We start from the raw sequence: 15,904 nt of genomic DNA on the forward strand, positions 1-15,904 counted from the left end.
AACCATGATTTAAAACAAATGATGGTTTATTGTTATGGCTGAATGTAAACTTTGAAATGTTAGATCTCCAACACTGCACAGGGGACCCCTCTGTTTTCTTAGATGCCACATCTGACCACGAGGACTAGAATCTTTGTGCAAAAAAGTAGGATAGTATCAAGTATTTGACCAATGTTAAGGTAGCTGGCTCAAGGTTGACTCAGCCTTCCATCCTTCCAAGGTTGCTGGAGGTAAAGGGAAGATGATGGGGGAAGGCAATGGCAAACCACCCCATAAACAAAGTCTGCCTAGTAAACGTCGGGAGGTGACATCACCCTGTGGGTCAATAATGACCCGGTGCTTGCACAGGGGACTACCTTTACCCTAAATCTACACAATCCTCCTTGGCAATTTGCTGTTCTTTGTATTGTGCGTCCCTCCCCCACTCTTAGTTCCAAATAAGTATCTGTTTTACAGGCTGAGAAATTGGATGCAAGCTAATTATAAAAATGAAGAGAAGACCAAATGTGCACTGGAGTATGAATGGCTAATTTTATACTGTCAAATGCACTTTGCTGCAACCGAGTGTTTTGAGAGGTGTGGGTAAACTCTGAGCTGCTCCCTCAACATTTCATGTCCAAACAATCACCTAATAATTATCACTAAAATGTAAATCGCAACTTTTCCCTGCTCCAAGGGAAAGGTTTAGACTGGTGCTGTCATGTCAAAATCTATAAAAATTAAGGGACACGTCAAAACTTCCACGCCTGGAAAAAAGGACTTCTATTAGCTTCCATCAGAATTGCACAGAGAGGCAACAATTCTTTTAATTACACCTATCAATCAATTAGGATTGGTTTGGCCCGTGGTTTTCAAGCTCTCTGCCTTGGATGAACGCTTTCTACATCCATTTGTTTGCCAAGAATCTCTTTTTTTTCTCCTTTAAACCTCTGTATGTGTCGCAAGGGGCATCTACCGGGTTGCACATCTGTGTTTCCATACACCCCCCTGTCCCTATTTACAATCCGCTTCCTGGGTAATTAACTGATCCAATTTTTGACAAGGGGTGGGAAATTAGAAGCATGCTTTAAAAATAGTTGGGTACCCTGCTTTCAGAAATACTGTTTGTAAAACGGAAAAAGATGCACAGGAAAAAGGCACGCAGGAAAGTATACTAGGTATGAGAATGGAGGAGTATTTCAGAATCCCATTCACCCATACTTGCAAGGAAATAGGCTGCTAGAAAACTGTTCTTGAACATATGAACACATGAAGGTGCCTTACACTGAGTATTGTCTACTCAGACTGGCAGTGGCTCTCCGTGGTCTCAGGCAGAGAGGTCTTTCACATCACCTACTTGCCTAGTCCCTTTAACTGGAGATGTCGGGATTGAACCTGGGACCTTCTGCATACCAAGCAGATGCTCTGCCACTGAGCCACATCCCCTCCCCAAAAGTGAACACACGAACATATGAAGCTGCCTTATACTAAATCAGACCCTTGGTCAGTTTTGTCTACTCAGACCGGTGGCGGCTCTCCAGGGTCTCAGGCAGAGGTCTTTCACATTGCCTACTTGCCTGGTTCCTTTAACTGGAGATACTGGGGATTGAACCTGGGACCTTCTGCACCCCAAGCAGATGCTCTACCACTGAGCCACGGCCCCTCTCCTTCTTTCTTATCACAACGGCTACTTGTGCGCCCTGACCTGGATAGCCCAGGTTAGCCCGATCCCATCAGAACTCGGAACCAAACAGAGTCAGCCCTGGCTAGAATTTGGATGGGAGACCACCAAGGAATACCAGGGTTGTGACATGGATGCAGGCAATGGCAAACCACCTCTGAATGTCTCTTGCCTTGAAAACCCTACGTGGTCGCCGTAAGTCAGCTGTGACTTGATGCACTTTCTGCCACTCCTATGTGTTGTGGGAACGTCAGTCCATAATAAGAGGAGTGCTTTGTTTACAAATAACATAATAATTAGGGTTGCCAACCTCCAGGTACTAGCTGGAGATCTCCTGCTATTACACCTGATCTCCAGCCGATAGAGATCAGTTCACCTGGAGAAAATGGCCGCTGTGGCAATTGAACTCTATGGCATTGAAGACCCTCCCCAAACACCACCCTCTTCAGGCTCCGCCCCAAAAACATCCCCCTCATGCCAAAGAGGGACTTGGCAACCCAAATAATAATAAATGCCTTTTATTTCTTCATATTCTAGCTCTAAGAAAGGAGAGCCACTAATCCAGTCATGGCTTCATCACAACTAAGTCTCAACCTCTGGCTTTGTTTTCTTAGGCTGTTACCGCACTTGTATTCCCAGCGATGTATTAAGAGTTTGAAAATGTTATAAAAAATACTGTTCGCATTTTCTATGTATTCCCACTGATGTATTAAGAGTTTGAAAACTTTATAAAAAATACTGTTCACACTTTGTTTGGCCCCTTTAGCTGTGAAGACATCTTCCAACCATTTATAAGCCGTGGTATCCAAAAACCATTTTAAAGCGATGTTTTTTATAACATTTTCAAACTCTTAATACATCGCTGGGAATACAAAGTGCGGTAACCCCCTGAGTTAGTGCCCTAAAACTAGTGGGATACAAAGCATTTGCATTAAGGCTGGACAAGGAAGTGAGTGCCTCTGGGCATGTGCTGTGAGAGCCAGGAAAATAGCATGGGTGTAATCCAACCATGACCAAAACTGCAAATGCAATCCTAGAAGTAATTCCATTAAACATACTTAAGATCAAATATTATTTGTATTAAAAAGTTCTGGAGACCTCACTTCAAAAAGGACAGGAACAGAACAGAGCGGGTGCAGAGGGGAATGACGAGGATGATCGGGGGCCTGGAGACCAAGCCCTAAGAGGAAAGGCTGAGGGATCTGGGGATGTTCAGTCTGGAGGAGAGGAGGTCGAGGGGGGACATGATTGCTCTCTTGAAGTGTTTGAAGGGCTGTCACTTAGAGGAGGGCAGGGAGTCGTTCCTGTTGGCAGCAGAGGAGAGGACTTGCTACAATGGGTTTAAATTGAGGGCAGAAAGGTACCGGCTGGATATTAGGAAAACATTTTTTACAGTAAGAGTTGTTGGACAGTAGAATCAGCTCCCTGGGGAGGTGGTGAGCTCCCCCTCACTGGCAGTCTTTAAGCAGAGGCTGGACAAGCACTTGACAGGGATGCTCTAGGTCAGCGGTTCCCAAACTCTGCTCCACGGACCACTTGGTGCTCCGCGAAACATCTCCTAGTGCACCTTGAAGAGATGGAAAGAAAAACCCTACTGTCGTTCGGTTTAGTATATAGGTGCTAGGTGAAAATTAGTGCTCCGTGACGAATTTCTCTCCTGAAAAAGGCTTCATGACTCAAGAAGTTTGGGAACCGCTGCTCTAGGCTGATCCTGAAAAGTGCTCCAAGTCTCAAAAAGTTTGGGAACCGCTGCTCTAGGCTGATCCTGCATTAAGCAAGGGGTTGGACCAGAATGGCTTGTATGGCCCCTCCCAACTCTATGATTCTATGAATGAGTACTTCACGTAATCTGTAATTAATTTAGGGAACTCTCTGCCACAAGAGGCTTTAGAAGGCTTTAAATGGAGATCAGAAAATTTCAAGGAGAGAGGTCAAACAATGGTTGTTAGTCATCAGGGCTGAATGGAGCCTCCATGCTCAGAGGCATTCTACTCAATGCCAGTTGCTGGGGGACTACATCTGAAGCTGGCATTGGCCTCTGTTCCTCTCCTTCCAAGGGCACATGTTTGACCGCTGTGGGAAATATGATGCTGGGTTAGATAGACCTTTGGGTCAGGCCCAGAAGGACTCTTCTTCTTAACAGGATTTGACGTTGTCAGTGGGACTTTAATCATGGTTAACCTTTGTTTCATTGTGCCCCGTGTATCCTGCATGGTCTGTCTCCGTAGATGATTCAGTCCGCGTTGGTTCCCTGTTGTCATCGTTGCTCTCGTTTCTGAAATTCTCAGGCTAAAAAAAAAAAGAGGAAGCATTCAGGGCGGCCTTAGATGTTATAAAATGAGGATGCATGCCCTTTAACATTTGTGCAAGGCTGACAGCCTCAATTGGCCTTGGGCAAGCGTAGGGGAGGGCAGAGGGCTTTTAACCCTTCAACCCCCACTTGCTTTCCCTGTTAAAAACCAGCTCCTCTCCTCTGCTGTTAGCATCTTAATGGAGAAAAGATGTCCTTTCAAACTAGTCTGCTTTTGATGCTATGAAAAGGAGGGTGGCCTGGATTCAAGTAGCAAAACTGAGTGGTGGTTGAACACCCCCCCCCCTCTCTACCATGCGTGGATAGGGTTGCCAGGTCCCTCTTCGTCACTGGCGGGAGGTTTTTGGGGCGGAGCCTGAGGAGGGTGGGGTTTGGGGAGGGGAGGGACTCCAATGCCATAGAGTCCAATTGCCAAAGCAGCCATTTTTCTCCAGGTGAACTGATCTCTATCGGCTGGAGATCAGTTGTAATAGCAGGAGATCTCCAGCCTCTACCTGGAGGTTGGCAATCGTATGCATGGACCTAAAGCAAACTGAGGCGGCAGGAACCGCAGTTAGGATTTTTGGGACAGGCAGAGGAACCTGATTTTTGTTCCACCCCTTTGAACCCTAAGAGAAATCCTCCTTGTTGGCTGCATGTTGTATGCCACACAGATTGCTGTTGGCCCCGTTCCTCAGAATGAGTTTATGCCGTTTGCATAAAGGGAGGAGGGAAAGGTGTGTTTTCTGGATGCACTTTACAGAGTACCCCCACGGGCAATCTGATAATGTGTGAATTGGCCCAGGGCGCTTAATCTGGAGGCGTGAGGGGCTGCGTTCCAAAAAGGCAAACTGCTTCGAATACAAGCTTAGCATGAGAATGCAAACTCAGCACCGACAAATGCCAGCCAGGGTAACCTCGAGCTGTGCCAACCGGCTGCGAGGCAGCGGCATGCAAGTGCGGCTGGAGACAAAGAGCCCTGGCGGGCCTTCCTGTGGATGTGGGCGGGAAAGGGGCAAACAATCCCAGGAATGTACACGGTGCTTGCTCTCCTGCTCTCCTATCTCAGCAGGCTGACAAGGCTCCGGAGAAATATGCCAGCGCCCTCTGACCCACCGCTCCATGGGGAAGGGCAGCTGCGCACCAGGTGTGTCAAAGAACTTCTGGGTCTGGGAGATGCCGTTTGCCTTTTGTTTTGTGTGGTTTCACTGCTCTCCTTGAAAACCGGGGCTTCCGTATCGAGGTGTGAATGATAATAGGTTCCATACAGACACATCCCCCCCCCCCGCCCCAAAAAAGCTGTCTGAAACTTTTGGGGAGGAGGGATACATGGCAAACCTCAGAACAGCGTCAGAAGGAAATGTTGTCTCCTTCTCTTGTCATAGTGAAGTCCAAATCACCCACAGAAATGGATTGTTGGTACATCCAAATAGACAAAAGAAAGTATTTCTTCAGAAAACACATAATTAAGGAGGTGGTTTCTCTCCACAAGGTGTAGGGGTGTCCATTTATGGCTTCTGAGTGGCACTGGAAATCTGATCGGCTGTGCAGGTTTTTTTACGTTCATAGACCCGCAGAATCATAGAGCTGGAAGGGACCACCAGGGTCATCTAGTCCAACCCCCTGCACAATGCAGGAAATTCCGAACTACCACCCCACCCCACCCCCTAGTGACCCCTACTCCATGCCCAGAAGATGGCCAAGGTGCCCTCCCTCTCATCATCTGCCTCAGTTCATAGAATCAGCATTGTTTTAGCAGCAGCTGCCACCAGCGTTGATTTTATTCTCTCTCAGTCCCCTTACTCAGTGTATTTTTAAAAAATCACTCCCTTTTCTCCTGTACTTGGGCTTTGTGTGCATGCATGTGTGTGTGTGTGAGAGAGAGACTTCCTTTCTCTCACCACATTAAACAGAACTTCTGCCTGAAATGCTGAAGAGTTAGAGTTATGCATAACCTCACTCCCGGACATTTGGTGGCAGCGCCCACCACCCTGTGTCAGAATTCCAAAGGTGCCCGCAGGCTTCAAAAGATTGGGGACCCCTGATCCACAGTGAATGGGGTTGCCAACCTCCAGGTATTAGCTGGAGATCTCCTGCTATTACAACTGATCTCCAGCCAACAGAGATCAGTTCCCCTGCAGAAAAGGGCCGCTTTGGCAACTGGATTCTATGGCATTGAAGTACCTCCCCTCCCCAAACCCCGCCCCCTTCAGACTCCGCCCCCAAAATATCCAGGTATATCCCAACCTGGAGCTGGCAACCCTAACAGTGAAGATTCAGGGAACAGGGCTGTGCTTGAATGTTCACATGCTTCATTTGCGGGGATTTTGGAGTCCAATTGCCAAAGCGGCTATTTTCTCCAGGTGAATTGACCTCTATCAGCTGGAGATCAGCTGTAATAGCAGGAGATCGCCAGCTAGTACCTGGAGGTTGGAAACCCTGGTTGCCACTTGCCTGCTTATGGGAGGAAACCTCCAGAGTACTGTGGCCAGTGTGGTGTAGTGGTTAAGAGTAGTGTTTTGGAGTGGTGGACTCTGGTCTGGAGAACTGGGTTTGATTCCCCACTCCAGGCACTGGCTAGAGATCTCCTGCTATTACAACTGATCTCCAGCCGATCGAGATCAGTTCAGCTGGAGCAAATGGCTGCTTTGGCAATTGGCCTCTATGGCATTGAAGTCCCTCCCCAAACCCTGCCCTCCTCAGGCTTCACTCCCAAAACCTCCCACCGGTAGTGAAGAGGGACCTGGCAACCCTACTAGGCTTGCTGGCCTTCATCCTTGACTCGTGTGAACTGTTACCTAGATGACATCTGCCTTTGGCTGCAAACGCAAGGGAAAAGAGGTAGCAGTGGGCCGTCTTCGCAGGAATTATACTGGACGTATCAAATTCCCCTGCGGCTACAGAAGTCTATGCCAGGCTATACATTTCTGGCTGGTGCATTCTGCTTGCAACTTTGCTGACTCTTGGCTTTCTCCATGTTTGGAGCCCAATTCGTATAACAGTATAATGTGCTGAGTGTTTTATAGTCTTTATCGTGTTTGCTTTCACCGCTTGGGATGAGTTGAAAGAGGAGAGATTTTTGCAAATAATAATAATAATATAAATGGCAGCAGCAAAAAGCACTCTTTTCAGAAACTGGGGTGTGCGTCGAAAGGGGGCCTGTCTAAATTGGAGGGCAGCGCAGTGCCTTTTGTCTCAATGGGCTTTGGTTGCCCTCTGTGGTGTTATCACTTAGTCAAAACTGATTGGCGGCATATCATTGTGACAGTGGGATCCCTGACTGGTTGGGATAATTCAAGGAAGAAAACAACAGGGTTCAAAAACAGGACCGAAGCAGCACCGCAGAGGAGAAACAAAGGATGCAAGCAGCCATAATACAATGTAGGGAAGAGTTTTGGAGACAGGACATTTTCAAAACTCAAAAATAAGGCCCTGTGCAGTTTTGAGAATGCGGATGGGGAAAATGTGCATCTAGAGAGAGAGAGGCAAATCCAAGGCAAAACCTCCCATGCATAAATGGCACACTTCAGGAGGATCTGGGGTGGAAATGCAGTTTGCTTGGATTAACTATCAGGCCTTATCTTCTATGATTTTTTTAAAGCCACTTTAGCTAGGCCATTTATGCATGGGAGGTTTTGCCTTGGATTCACCGCTCTCTAGATGCACATTTTTCCTAATGCAAATTCTCAGAACTCAACAATAAGCCCCCATGCAGAGTTTTGAGAATTCGTATAGGGAAAATGTGCATCTAGAGAGCGGCAAGTCCAAGGCAAAACCTTCCAGGCATAAATGGCACACTTCAGGAGGACCTGGGGTGGAGATGCAGGCCATTCATACACGGGAGGTTTTGCCTTGGACTTGCCGCTCTCTAGATGCAATTTCCCATATCAAAATTCCCAAAACTCAACAATAAGCCCCTATGCAGAGTTTTTGAGAACTCGGATGGGGAAAATGTGTATCTAGAGAGAGGCAAATCCAAGCCAAAACCTCCCATGCATAAATGGTCTCAAAGCTCTGCATAGGGTTTATTGCATAGGGGCTTATTGTTGAGTTTTGGGAATTCTGATGAGAGAAATGTGCATCTAGAGAGAGGCAAATCCAAGGCAAAACCTCCCATCATAAATGATCCAAGTTTGCTTGTATTAACTATCAGGCCTCATATTCTATGATTTTTTGTTTAAAAAGTTGCTTTAGGAGAGGGCAAAGCGCACGGTCGCGAATAAGCTCCACATACCAATGCCCGGGAGGTTTTGTTTTGGATTTGCTGCTCTCTAGATGCACATTTTCCCCCATCCGAATTATCAGAACTCTGCATGGGGGGCTTATTATCGAGTCTGGAGAAATTTGGATGGGGAAAATGTGTATCTAGGAAAGGTGGAAGGAGCTGGGTATGTTTAGCCTGAAGAGGAGAAGACTGAGAGGGGATATGATAACCATGTTCAAGTACTTGAAGGGCTGTCATATAGAGGAGGGTGCCGAGTTGTTTTCTGTTCCCCAAGAAGGTCGGACCAGAACCAACGGGTTGAAATTAAATCAAAAGAGTTTCCGTCTAGACATTAGGAAGAATTTTCTAACAGTTAGAGCGATTCCTCAGTGGAACAGGCTTCCTTGGGAGGTGGTAAGCTCTCCTTCCCTGGAGGTTTTTAAGAAGCGGTTAGATGGCCATCTGTCAGCAATGCTGATTCTGTGACCTTAGGCAGATGATGAGGGGGAGGGCATCTTGGCCATCTTCTGGTCGCTAGGGGTGTGTGTGTGGGGGGAGGTAGTTATGAATTTCCTGCGTTGTGCAGGGGGTTGGACTTGATGGCCCTGGTGGTCCCTTCCAACTCTATGATTCTATGATCTAAAGAGTGGCCAATCCAAGGCAAAAAAACCTCCATGCATAAATGGCCTAGCTAAAGTGCCTTTGAAAAAACAACAACTCAGTTTAGTGAGTTATAGAAACTAGTTTTTTATTTTTATTCTTTAATTTTATTGTTCATAAAGTAATTTTTAAACTGTTTAGACACTTCTTCGGAAGTCTGGTGATGTGTCACTTTTTAAGGTGGGTGGAGGGTCAAAAGGGTATTTTTGCATTTTGTAACTTTGCAATTTTGAATGTATTAACCAGATTATATAATCTATACTCTTTTGGTTCTTGTAGGTTATCCGGGCTGTGTGACCGTGGTCTTGGTTTTTTCTTTCCTGACGTTTCGCCAGCAGCTGTGGCAGGCGTCTTCAGAGGAGTCACACTGAAGGACAGTGTGACTCCTCTGAAGATGCCTGCCACAGCTGCTGGCAGACAGTGTGACTCCTCTGAAGATGCCTGCCACAGCTGCTGGCGAAACGTCAGGAAAGAAAAAACCAAGACCACGGTCACCCAGCCCGGATAACCTAGAAGAACCAATGAACTCTGACCGTGAAAGCCTTCGACAATATTTCTGTACTCTTTTGTACTTTCTTTTTTTATTTTTATAGTATTTGTTTGTTTTGATTTATGTGTTATGTTAGGTTATGTTATAAAAATAAAAAAATTATATATATATATATACACATATATACACACATATACACACACACATATATATACACATATATATATACACATATACATACATGTATATATATACATATATATATACACATACACATACATACATATATATACATACATATACATATATGTGTGTTAAGTGCCGTCAAGTCGCTTCCGACTCATGGCGACCCTATGAATGAAAGTCCTCCAAAATGTCCTATCTTTGACAGCCTTGCTCAGATCTTGCAAATTGAAGGCTGTGGCTTCCTTTATTGAGTCAATCCATCTCTTGTTGGGTCTTCCTCTTTTCCTGCTGCCCTCAACTTTTCCTATCATGACGGTCTTTTCCAGTGACTCTTGTCGTCTCATGACGTGACCAAAATACGACAGCCTCAGTTTACATACATATATACATACATACATATACACACATATATATATACACACACACATATACACACACACACACACACACATATATAAACTCATAACTATAAGGCCTGATCGTTAATCCAAGCCAACTGCATCTCCACCCCAGGTCCTCCTGAAGCGTGCCAATTTACGCACGGGAGGTTTTGCCTTGGATGCGGCTCTGCCTCCCTGGGCAAGGGTGCTTCCGAAGCGGCGCCGGCCCCTTTAAGAGAGCCGCCGGGGTGGAGGGGAGGGAAGGCGAGACTGTTGCAAGCACACACACACACACAAAAAGCCTGGCTGTTTGTTTGGTGCGAGCCTGGCGGCTGCTGGGAGCCTTTCGGGGGAGGGTGGCGCCTCCTCCTCCTCCGGATCCGAGCAGCGGCAGCAGCAGCAAAAGCTTCGAGCCGGAGCATGAGGATTGCAAACTTGGGGCTTTGCAAAGGCTGCGGAGAGAGACGGAGCCGGGCTTGGAGTTGCTGCGGCTGCTGCTGTTGCAAAGGACAGACATCTTAGGAAAGGGGGGGGGGGGAGAGAGAGAGAGAAAGAGGCCGCCGAGGCGAGGTTTCCGGGGCACCCAAAACAAACCCCGCGGTCGGATTTACAAGCGCGCACCCCGGGCCGATGGGGGAGGAATGAGAGGCGCCCTCGGAGCTTCCCGGAACTGATCCCTGGGATATTACGCTTTTGCAATCTATATTTGGATAGCTGGCTCTTGGCGGTTGTTGTTTCCCCCTCCCCTCCAGTTTATTATTATTATTATTATTATTTTTTGTGCAACCCCCCAAGAGCCTGGCCTGCTCACTTTGCTGCTCTTCCGTGCGCAGGAAAGAGAGATTTTGTTACATTTTTTTTTTTTTTACAAAAGGATTAATAGTTCCAAGCGGCGATGGAGTAAGGAAGCGGCTGGCTTTGCAACGAGGTAAGAAGCGGGGACGGGGGGGGTGGTTGTGAAGGGACGCCCCCTCCCCCAAATCCCTTTTCTCCTCCCACCCCCCTTTTCCAAAAGGAGCATCTCGCAGTGCTGAAAGGGCGGAAGGCGGAAAGGTTGGGGGTGGAACAACACCCTTGGCCGCCTCTCCCCCCCCCCGGTCTTTCTCCTAGAAATGCTGCCTGTCTCTTCCCCTTCCCCCCTCCCCATTTATTTTGCTCTCTGCTTGTGCTGCAGACTTGATGTTCTCAGAGCACTTTTTTTTTGGGGGGGGGAGGGAAAAACGGAATTGCATTTAGTTTTCTGCATGTAAAGCGGGGGAGGGACGCAAACAGGATCAAAAAGAAATGAGTGACTCTGCTTTCCTGGCCATTTGTGCATGGGAGGTTTTGCCTCGGGTTTGCCACTCTTTAGATGCACCTCCCCCCCCATAATCTCAAAACTCAACAATCAGCCCCCCCCCCATGCAGAGTTTTGAGAATTCAGATGGGGAAAATGTGCATCTAGAGAGAGGCAAATCCCAGGCAAAACCCCCCCATGCACAAATGGCCCAGGGTGTTTTCCCCCTGTCTCCTTTGCGTGCGATTTAAGTGCAAAATGCAATTCCATTTAAGTGCAAAATGCAATTTAAGTGCAAAATGCAATTAAATGCAAAATGCAATTGGGGGTGCAGGAGGCGATCCTTTTTACCTCGTCCAGACCCGGGGATTCCCCCATGGATCTCCTTGCTGAGTAATTTTAAGAGGCGGATTTCTGGGAATTTTCCACCAGAAGTCTTTAAACTCTGATCCATCCCAAACTCTCTTATTTATTTTCTAACTTTGAAGTAAGACTAGTCGTTGCCATCTGGGTTTACGTCCAAGTATAACCACAGGGAAGGGGACTTTTAAGGATCCGGCCTCCGATTGCAGCCTGGCGGCCCTGGTTTACTCAGGAGTAAACCCCCCCGGTGCTGGGTTTACTCGCTAAGCAAGCGGTTCGCGAGTTTGCAGCACGGGTTTTAAGCACCGTCTTGGGTTTTTTGGGGGGGAGCAAGTTGCATTGGGATCCGGGCAGTTTGTTTTCGGGACGAGGCTACCATCCTACACATAGGCCTCCTTTAGAGGGTGACCTATCGCGGTCGTGGGGACTTACCTCCGAGTAAGCATGCCCAGGATCGGGTCCTGAAAGTGGCCGGGGTTTTAGAGCGAGATAAATGCTTATGTCCCCATTAAAAAAAAAAAAGTGCAAGGGATTTGATTTGATTTTTTCCTGCCTGCATCTCCAAATCCTGCAGGGCTATTATGAGAAAAAGAACCAAATGGTGGTGTTGGTCCATTTGGGGAGGGGGGGGGGTCTGCGGGGAAGGGAACCGGATTCTGCCACTCTCCCCCCCCCCCCCGTGTAAACTGCACACACACCCTGCTTTTCCGGGCTCAGGGGTGGAAAGGGGAAGCCAGAAATAACAGCTGATCTTCCCTCTTGGGTGCTCAGCCTACTACTGGCACTTAAACGGTGCATTGGAGCAGGGGGGAGACGGGGGTGGGGGAGATTCAGTGATGCAATTTGGGGGTGGGCAGTCGGGAATCGCTCTTCATGGGATCCCAATCTGGAGCAAACTGGCGTCAACTCGGGGACACTGATGCACGGGAGGATTTGCCGCTCTCTAGATGCACATTTTCCCCATCCAAATTCTCAAAAACTAAAAAAGCAAGCCCCCATGCGGAGTGTTGAGAATTAGGATGGGGGGAAATGTGCATCTAGCGAGTGGCAAAACCTCCCATGCACAAGTGGCCCAAGTTGCATGCACTCGCGGGTGGCTCCAGATTGGGAGGAGATGGGGAATTGTGCATTTGGGGGTCACAGTGGTGTGCGATCGGGGGTTTTAATTTTGGAATGGCAGAGTCTGAAAGGCAGCTTGGAAGTATATGTGTGTGTTGAGGAGGCGGGGGTCGTATTCATGGGTTTTAAGCCTCCCTCTGTCCTCCCCCCCACTTTGCAAGAGGCCTGTTTATGCTCTGGAGTTTGCTTGATGTGGGATCTGGTAACAAGGAGACATTTGCTTGCTTCCCTCCCCTCCCTCCACATGGTGTGCTTATGACAGCGCTGCCGGGAACTGCAGTTCCTGGAGTCTAGAACATGACTCTTCGAGGTATGTGCCAGATGTTTGAGCTGCCGTTGGGGGGACAGCCTTGGAACGCAGCCCTGCTAGCAAATCTGAGAACTTCTCTGAATAAACTCCTCTCCCTGGTTTGGCTTGCGCAAGAGCGCATGTGTGCGTGTGTGGCTGGGGGAGGGGAGGCGTTTGACCCAGGGCCAGAAAAGTAACGGCTGCGAAACCTGTGGCAATCCAGTCTGTTGGCGAGCGTTCTTATGCGCTGACTTCAGTGGCTGGTGTGTAAACATTTGCTGGGCCAGTTGCGTGGCGTTTCAGAGCATCTCTTGAAGGGTTTGAAGGGCTGTCGCTTAGAGGAAGGCAGGGAGCTGTTCCCGTTGGCAATGGAGGACAGGACTTGCAATAATGGGTTTAAATTGCGCGAGAAAAGATACCAGCTGGATACTAAGAAAAATGGTTTTACAGTAAAAGTTGTTTGACAGTGGAATCAGCTACCCGGGGAGGTGGTGAGCTCCCCCTCACTGTCAGTCTTTAAGCAGAGGCTGGACAAGCATTTGTCAGGGATGCTCTAGGCTGATCCCGCATTGAGCAGGGGGTTGGTCTAGATGGCCTGTATCGCCCCTTCCAACTCTGTGATTCTACGATTCTATCTGTATTAGTAAGGAAGGGTGGCGTCCTCTCCAGCTGCTGAAACTGACTGGGTTTGAGCCCTCTCTCGTTGGGGCGTCTCCTAAATCTGCTGCCAGTTTCACTTCTTCAGCACTACAGTTGGCAGGCCGACAACTGTGCCTCCACCTTACGTTGCAGATGGACCACTGCTCCGAGGGTGTTGCATGCCAGATGCCTGAAGATGTCTTTCCTGCGTCTACCCAGCAGATTGGTAGTTTGCCCTTCCTCCAGGGGACACAGGGTGGCATACAAGGGGTTAAATCGTGGCTAAACTGGTGATTTCCACCAGTTTCCTGCAGCACATCTCTCTCATGTCATCCTCAGGGTCCCCTATCCTACTGGGAGCAGCTTCACTTTGAGATCAAAGTAAACAGGATGGGCCGTGGCTCAGTGGTAGAGCATCTGCTTGGCATGCCGAAGGTCCTCAGTTCAGTCCCCGGCTTCTCCAGTAAAAGGGACCAGGCAAGTAGGTGATGTGAAAGACCCCTGCTTGAGACCCGGGAGAGCCGCTGCCGGTCTGAGTAGACAATACTGACTTGGATGGACCAAGGGCCTGATTCAGTATAAGGCATCTTCATGTGTTCATCAGTAGGAGATAGGGAAGCTCCATTCCACTGATGGGAAATTTAATCTGCATCCATACTATGGTCCTTCTCTCCCCATGTTATGCTCTCAATGACCCTGTAAGGTAGGTTCGGCTGAAAGTGTGCGACTGGTGCCAGGCCACCCAGCAAATTTCATGACGCAGTGAGAATTTGAACTCGAGTCTCGCAGCTTCTAGTCTGAAACTGTGACCACTACTGTGTGAATCCCCACTTCCATGGAAGCATGGTGTAATGGTTAAGAGCGGTGGTTTGGAGCAGTAGACTGATCTGGAGAACTGGGTTTGGTTCCCCACTCCTCCACATGAGCGGCGGACTCTAATCTGGTGAACTGGATTTGTTTCCCCACTCCACACGAAGCCAGCTGGGTGACCTTGGGCTAGTCACAGCTCTCTCCGCTCCACCTACCTCATAGGGTGTCTGTTGTGGGGAGGGGAAGGGAAGATGACTGTTAGCCAGTTTGACTCTTCCTTAACTGGTAGGAAAATCAGCACATTAAAACCAGCTCTTCTTCTTCAGAAGATAGTTTGACAACCGTGCTGATGTATCGCTCGGGCTATTATAACCCTGTGAAACTGTTCTTATCCTGGCAGCATAAAGTACAGTTTGGGGCCCAGGTTGCTTCAGGCCAGTGTACAAACTGTTGAACTTTGATACCAATCTCAGGTTGTTAAACTCTGGGAAGTATGTTAACTACCGTGAGGTGATTGTAGCTCGTGTTTCCTTGCGCTTCTGTTTTTTTTGGCGCTGGAGGTAGAATTTTTTTTTTTTAGTCCTTCTTATCTGCATTATTGTGCCGTATCAACAATTCTCTTGCTTTGAGTTTCAGATCTGGCTTTAAAGGCTTGAACCCTTTCTGTCTCCTTGCCCTTGTCTTGGCGCTTAGCTTGCAAACTGGTTGCGCCGAACGTTACCGACTGGCTGCGGGGAGGGACGGCTGACGCGCATCCCAGTTTACGGCCTCTAGGTCAACGCTTCCATGTGTCAAACCCGAGCTGTTGGTGCCCGGACGCTTGGAATTTATGGCCGACTTTGGGCGTAACTTTGGACAGATGAAATCACCGTTGTGTGTCTTTGCCATCCTCAGCTTGAGTAATAGACGTGGCCGCACCTAGGTGGATGACTGCTGTAAAATCGTTTATCTGTTTGTTGAAAGAGCCTTGTGCCTGGAATCCTGTAGGCAGATGTCACCGCAGTGGAGCAGATACAGGTTGAGTAGGTGGGAAGCAAGCAGGCAGTATTTAATACGAACGAACAACAGTCCCGGCACTCTAAGATCCTTAAAAACAGAGAAGAGCTGCCCTGGAGCTGAACATGGAATAGAGGCCAAGGCCTTCCTTCCCCTGATGTTTCCTCTAGCAATGTTTTTATGCTTCAGGATGTGGCAGGTAGCCACTGATAACCTATCCTTAATGAATCCTTTAAAGACATCTGTGTGGCTGACTCTGATCTGGAGAACCAGGATCGATTCCCCACTGGGTGACCTTGGGCCAGTCACAGTTTCACACCTGAGAAGCTTTTCTCCCTCTCGCATAATAGTAGAACGTGGGGTCATCTGCTGGAGGGTGAGAGATTCAAATCAGATAAAGAGTAGTAGTTCTTCACACAACGCATAGTTACATTGTGGAACTCCCTGCCCCAGGATGTGGTGATGGCTGCCAACTTGGAAGGCTTTAAGAGGGAAGTGGACATGTTCATGGAAGAGAGGGCTGTCCATGGCTACTAGTCCAA

General features: G+C 48.2%; 1 protein-coding gene across 1 annotated transcript in view; it reads left to right on the plus strand.

The window, feature by feature from the left end:
* SCARB1 (scavenger receptor class B member 1) overlaps positions 1–15,140 on the plus strand; it is a 175,177-nt gene extending 160,037 nt beyond the window's left edge. Inside the window, exon 14 of the mRNA XM_056859086.1 lies at positions 15,060–15,140. Within this exon, the coding sequence (XP_056715064.1) occupies positions 15,060–15,140 (81 nt within the window). The remainder of the gene's footprint in view (positions 1–15,059) is intronic.
* The last annotated feature ends 764 nt before the right edge of the window (positions 15,141–15,904 follow it).

This window comes from Euleptes europaea, chromosome 13 (genome assembly GCF_029931775.1).
Source record: "Euleptes europaea isolate rEulEur1 chromosome 13, rEulEur1.hap1, whole genome shotgun sequence".
NCBI classification, from domain to species: Eukaryota; Metazoa; Chordata; class Lepidosauria; order Squamata; family Sphaerodactylidae; genus Euleptes; species Euleptes europaea.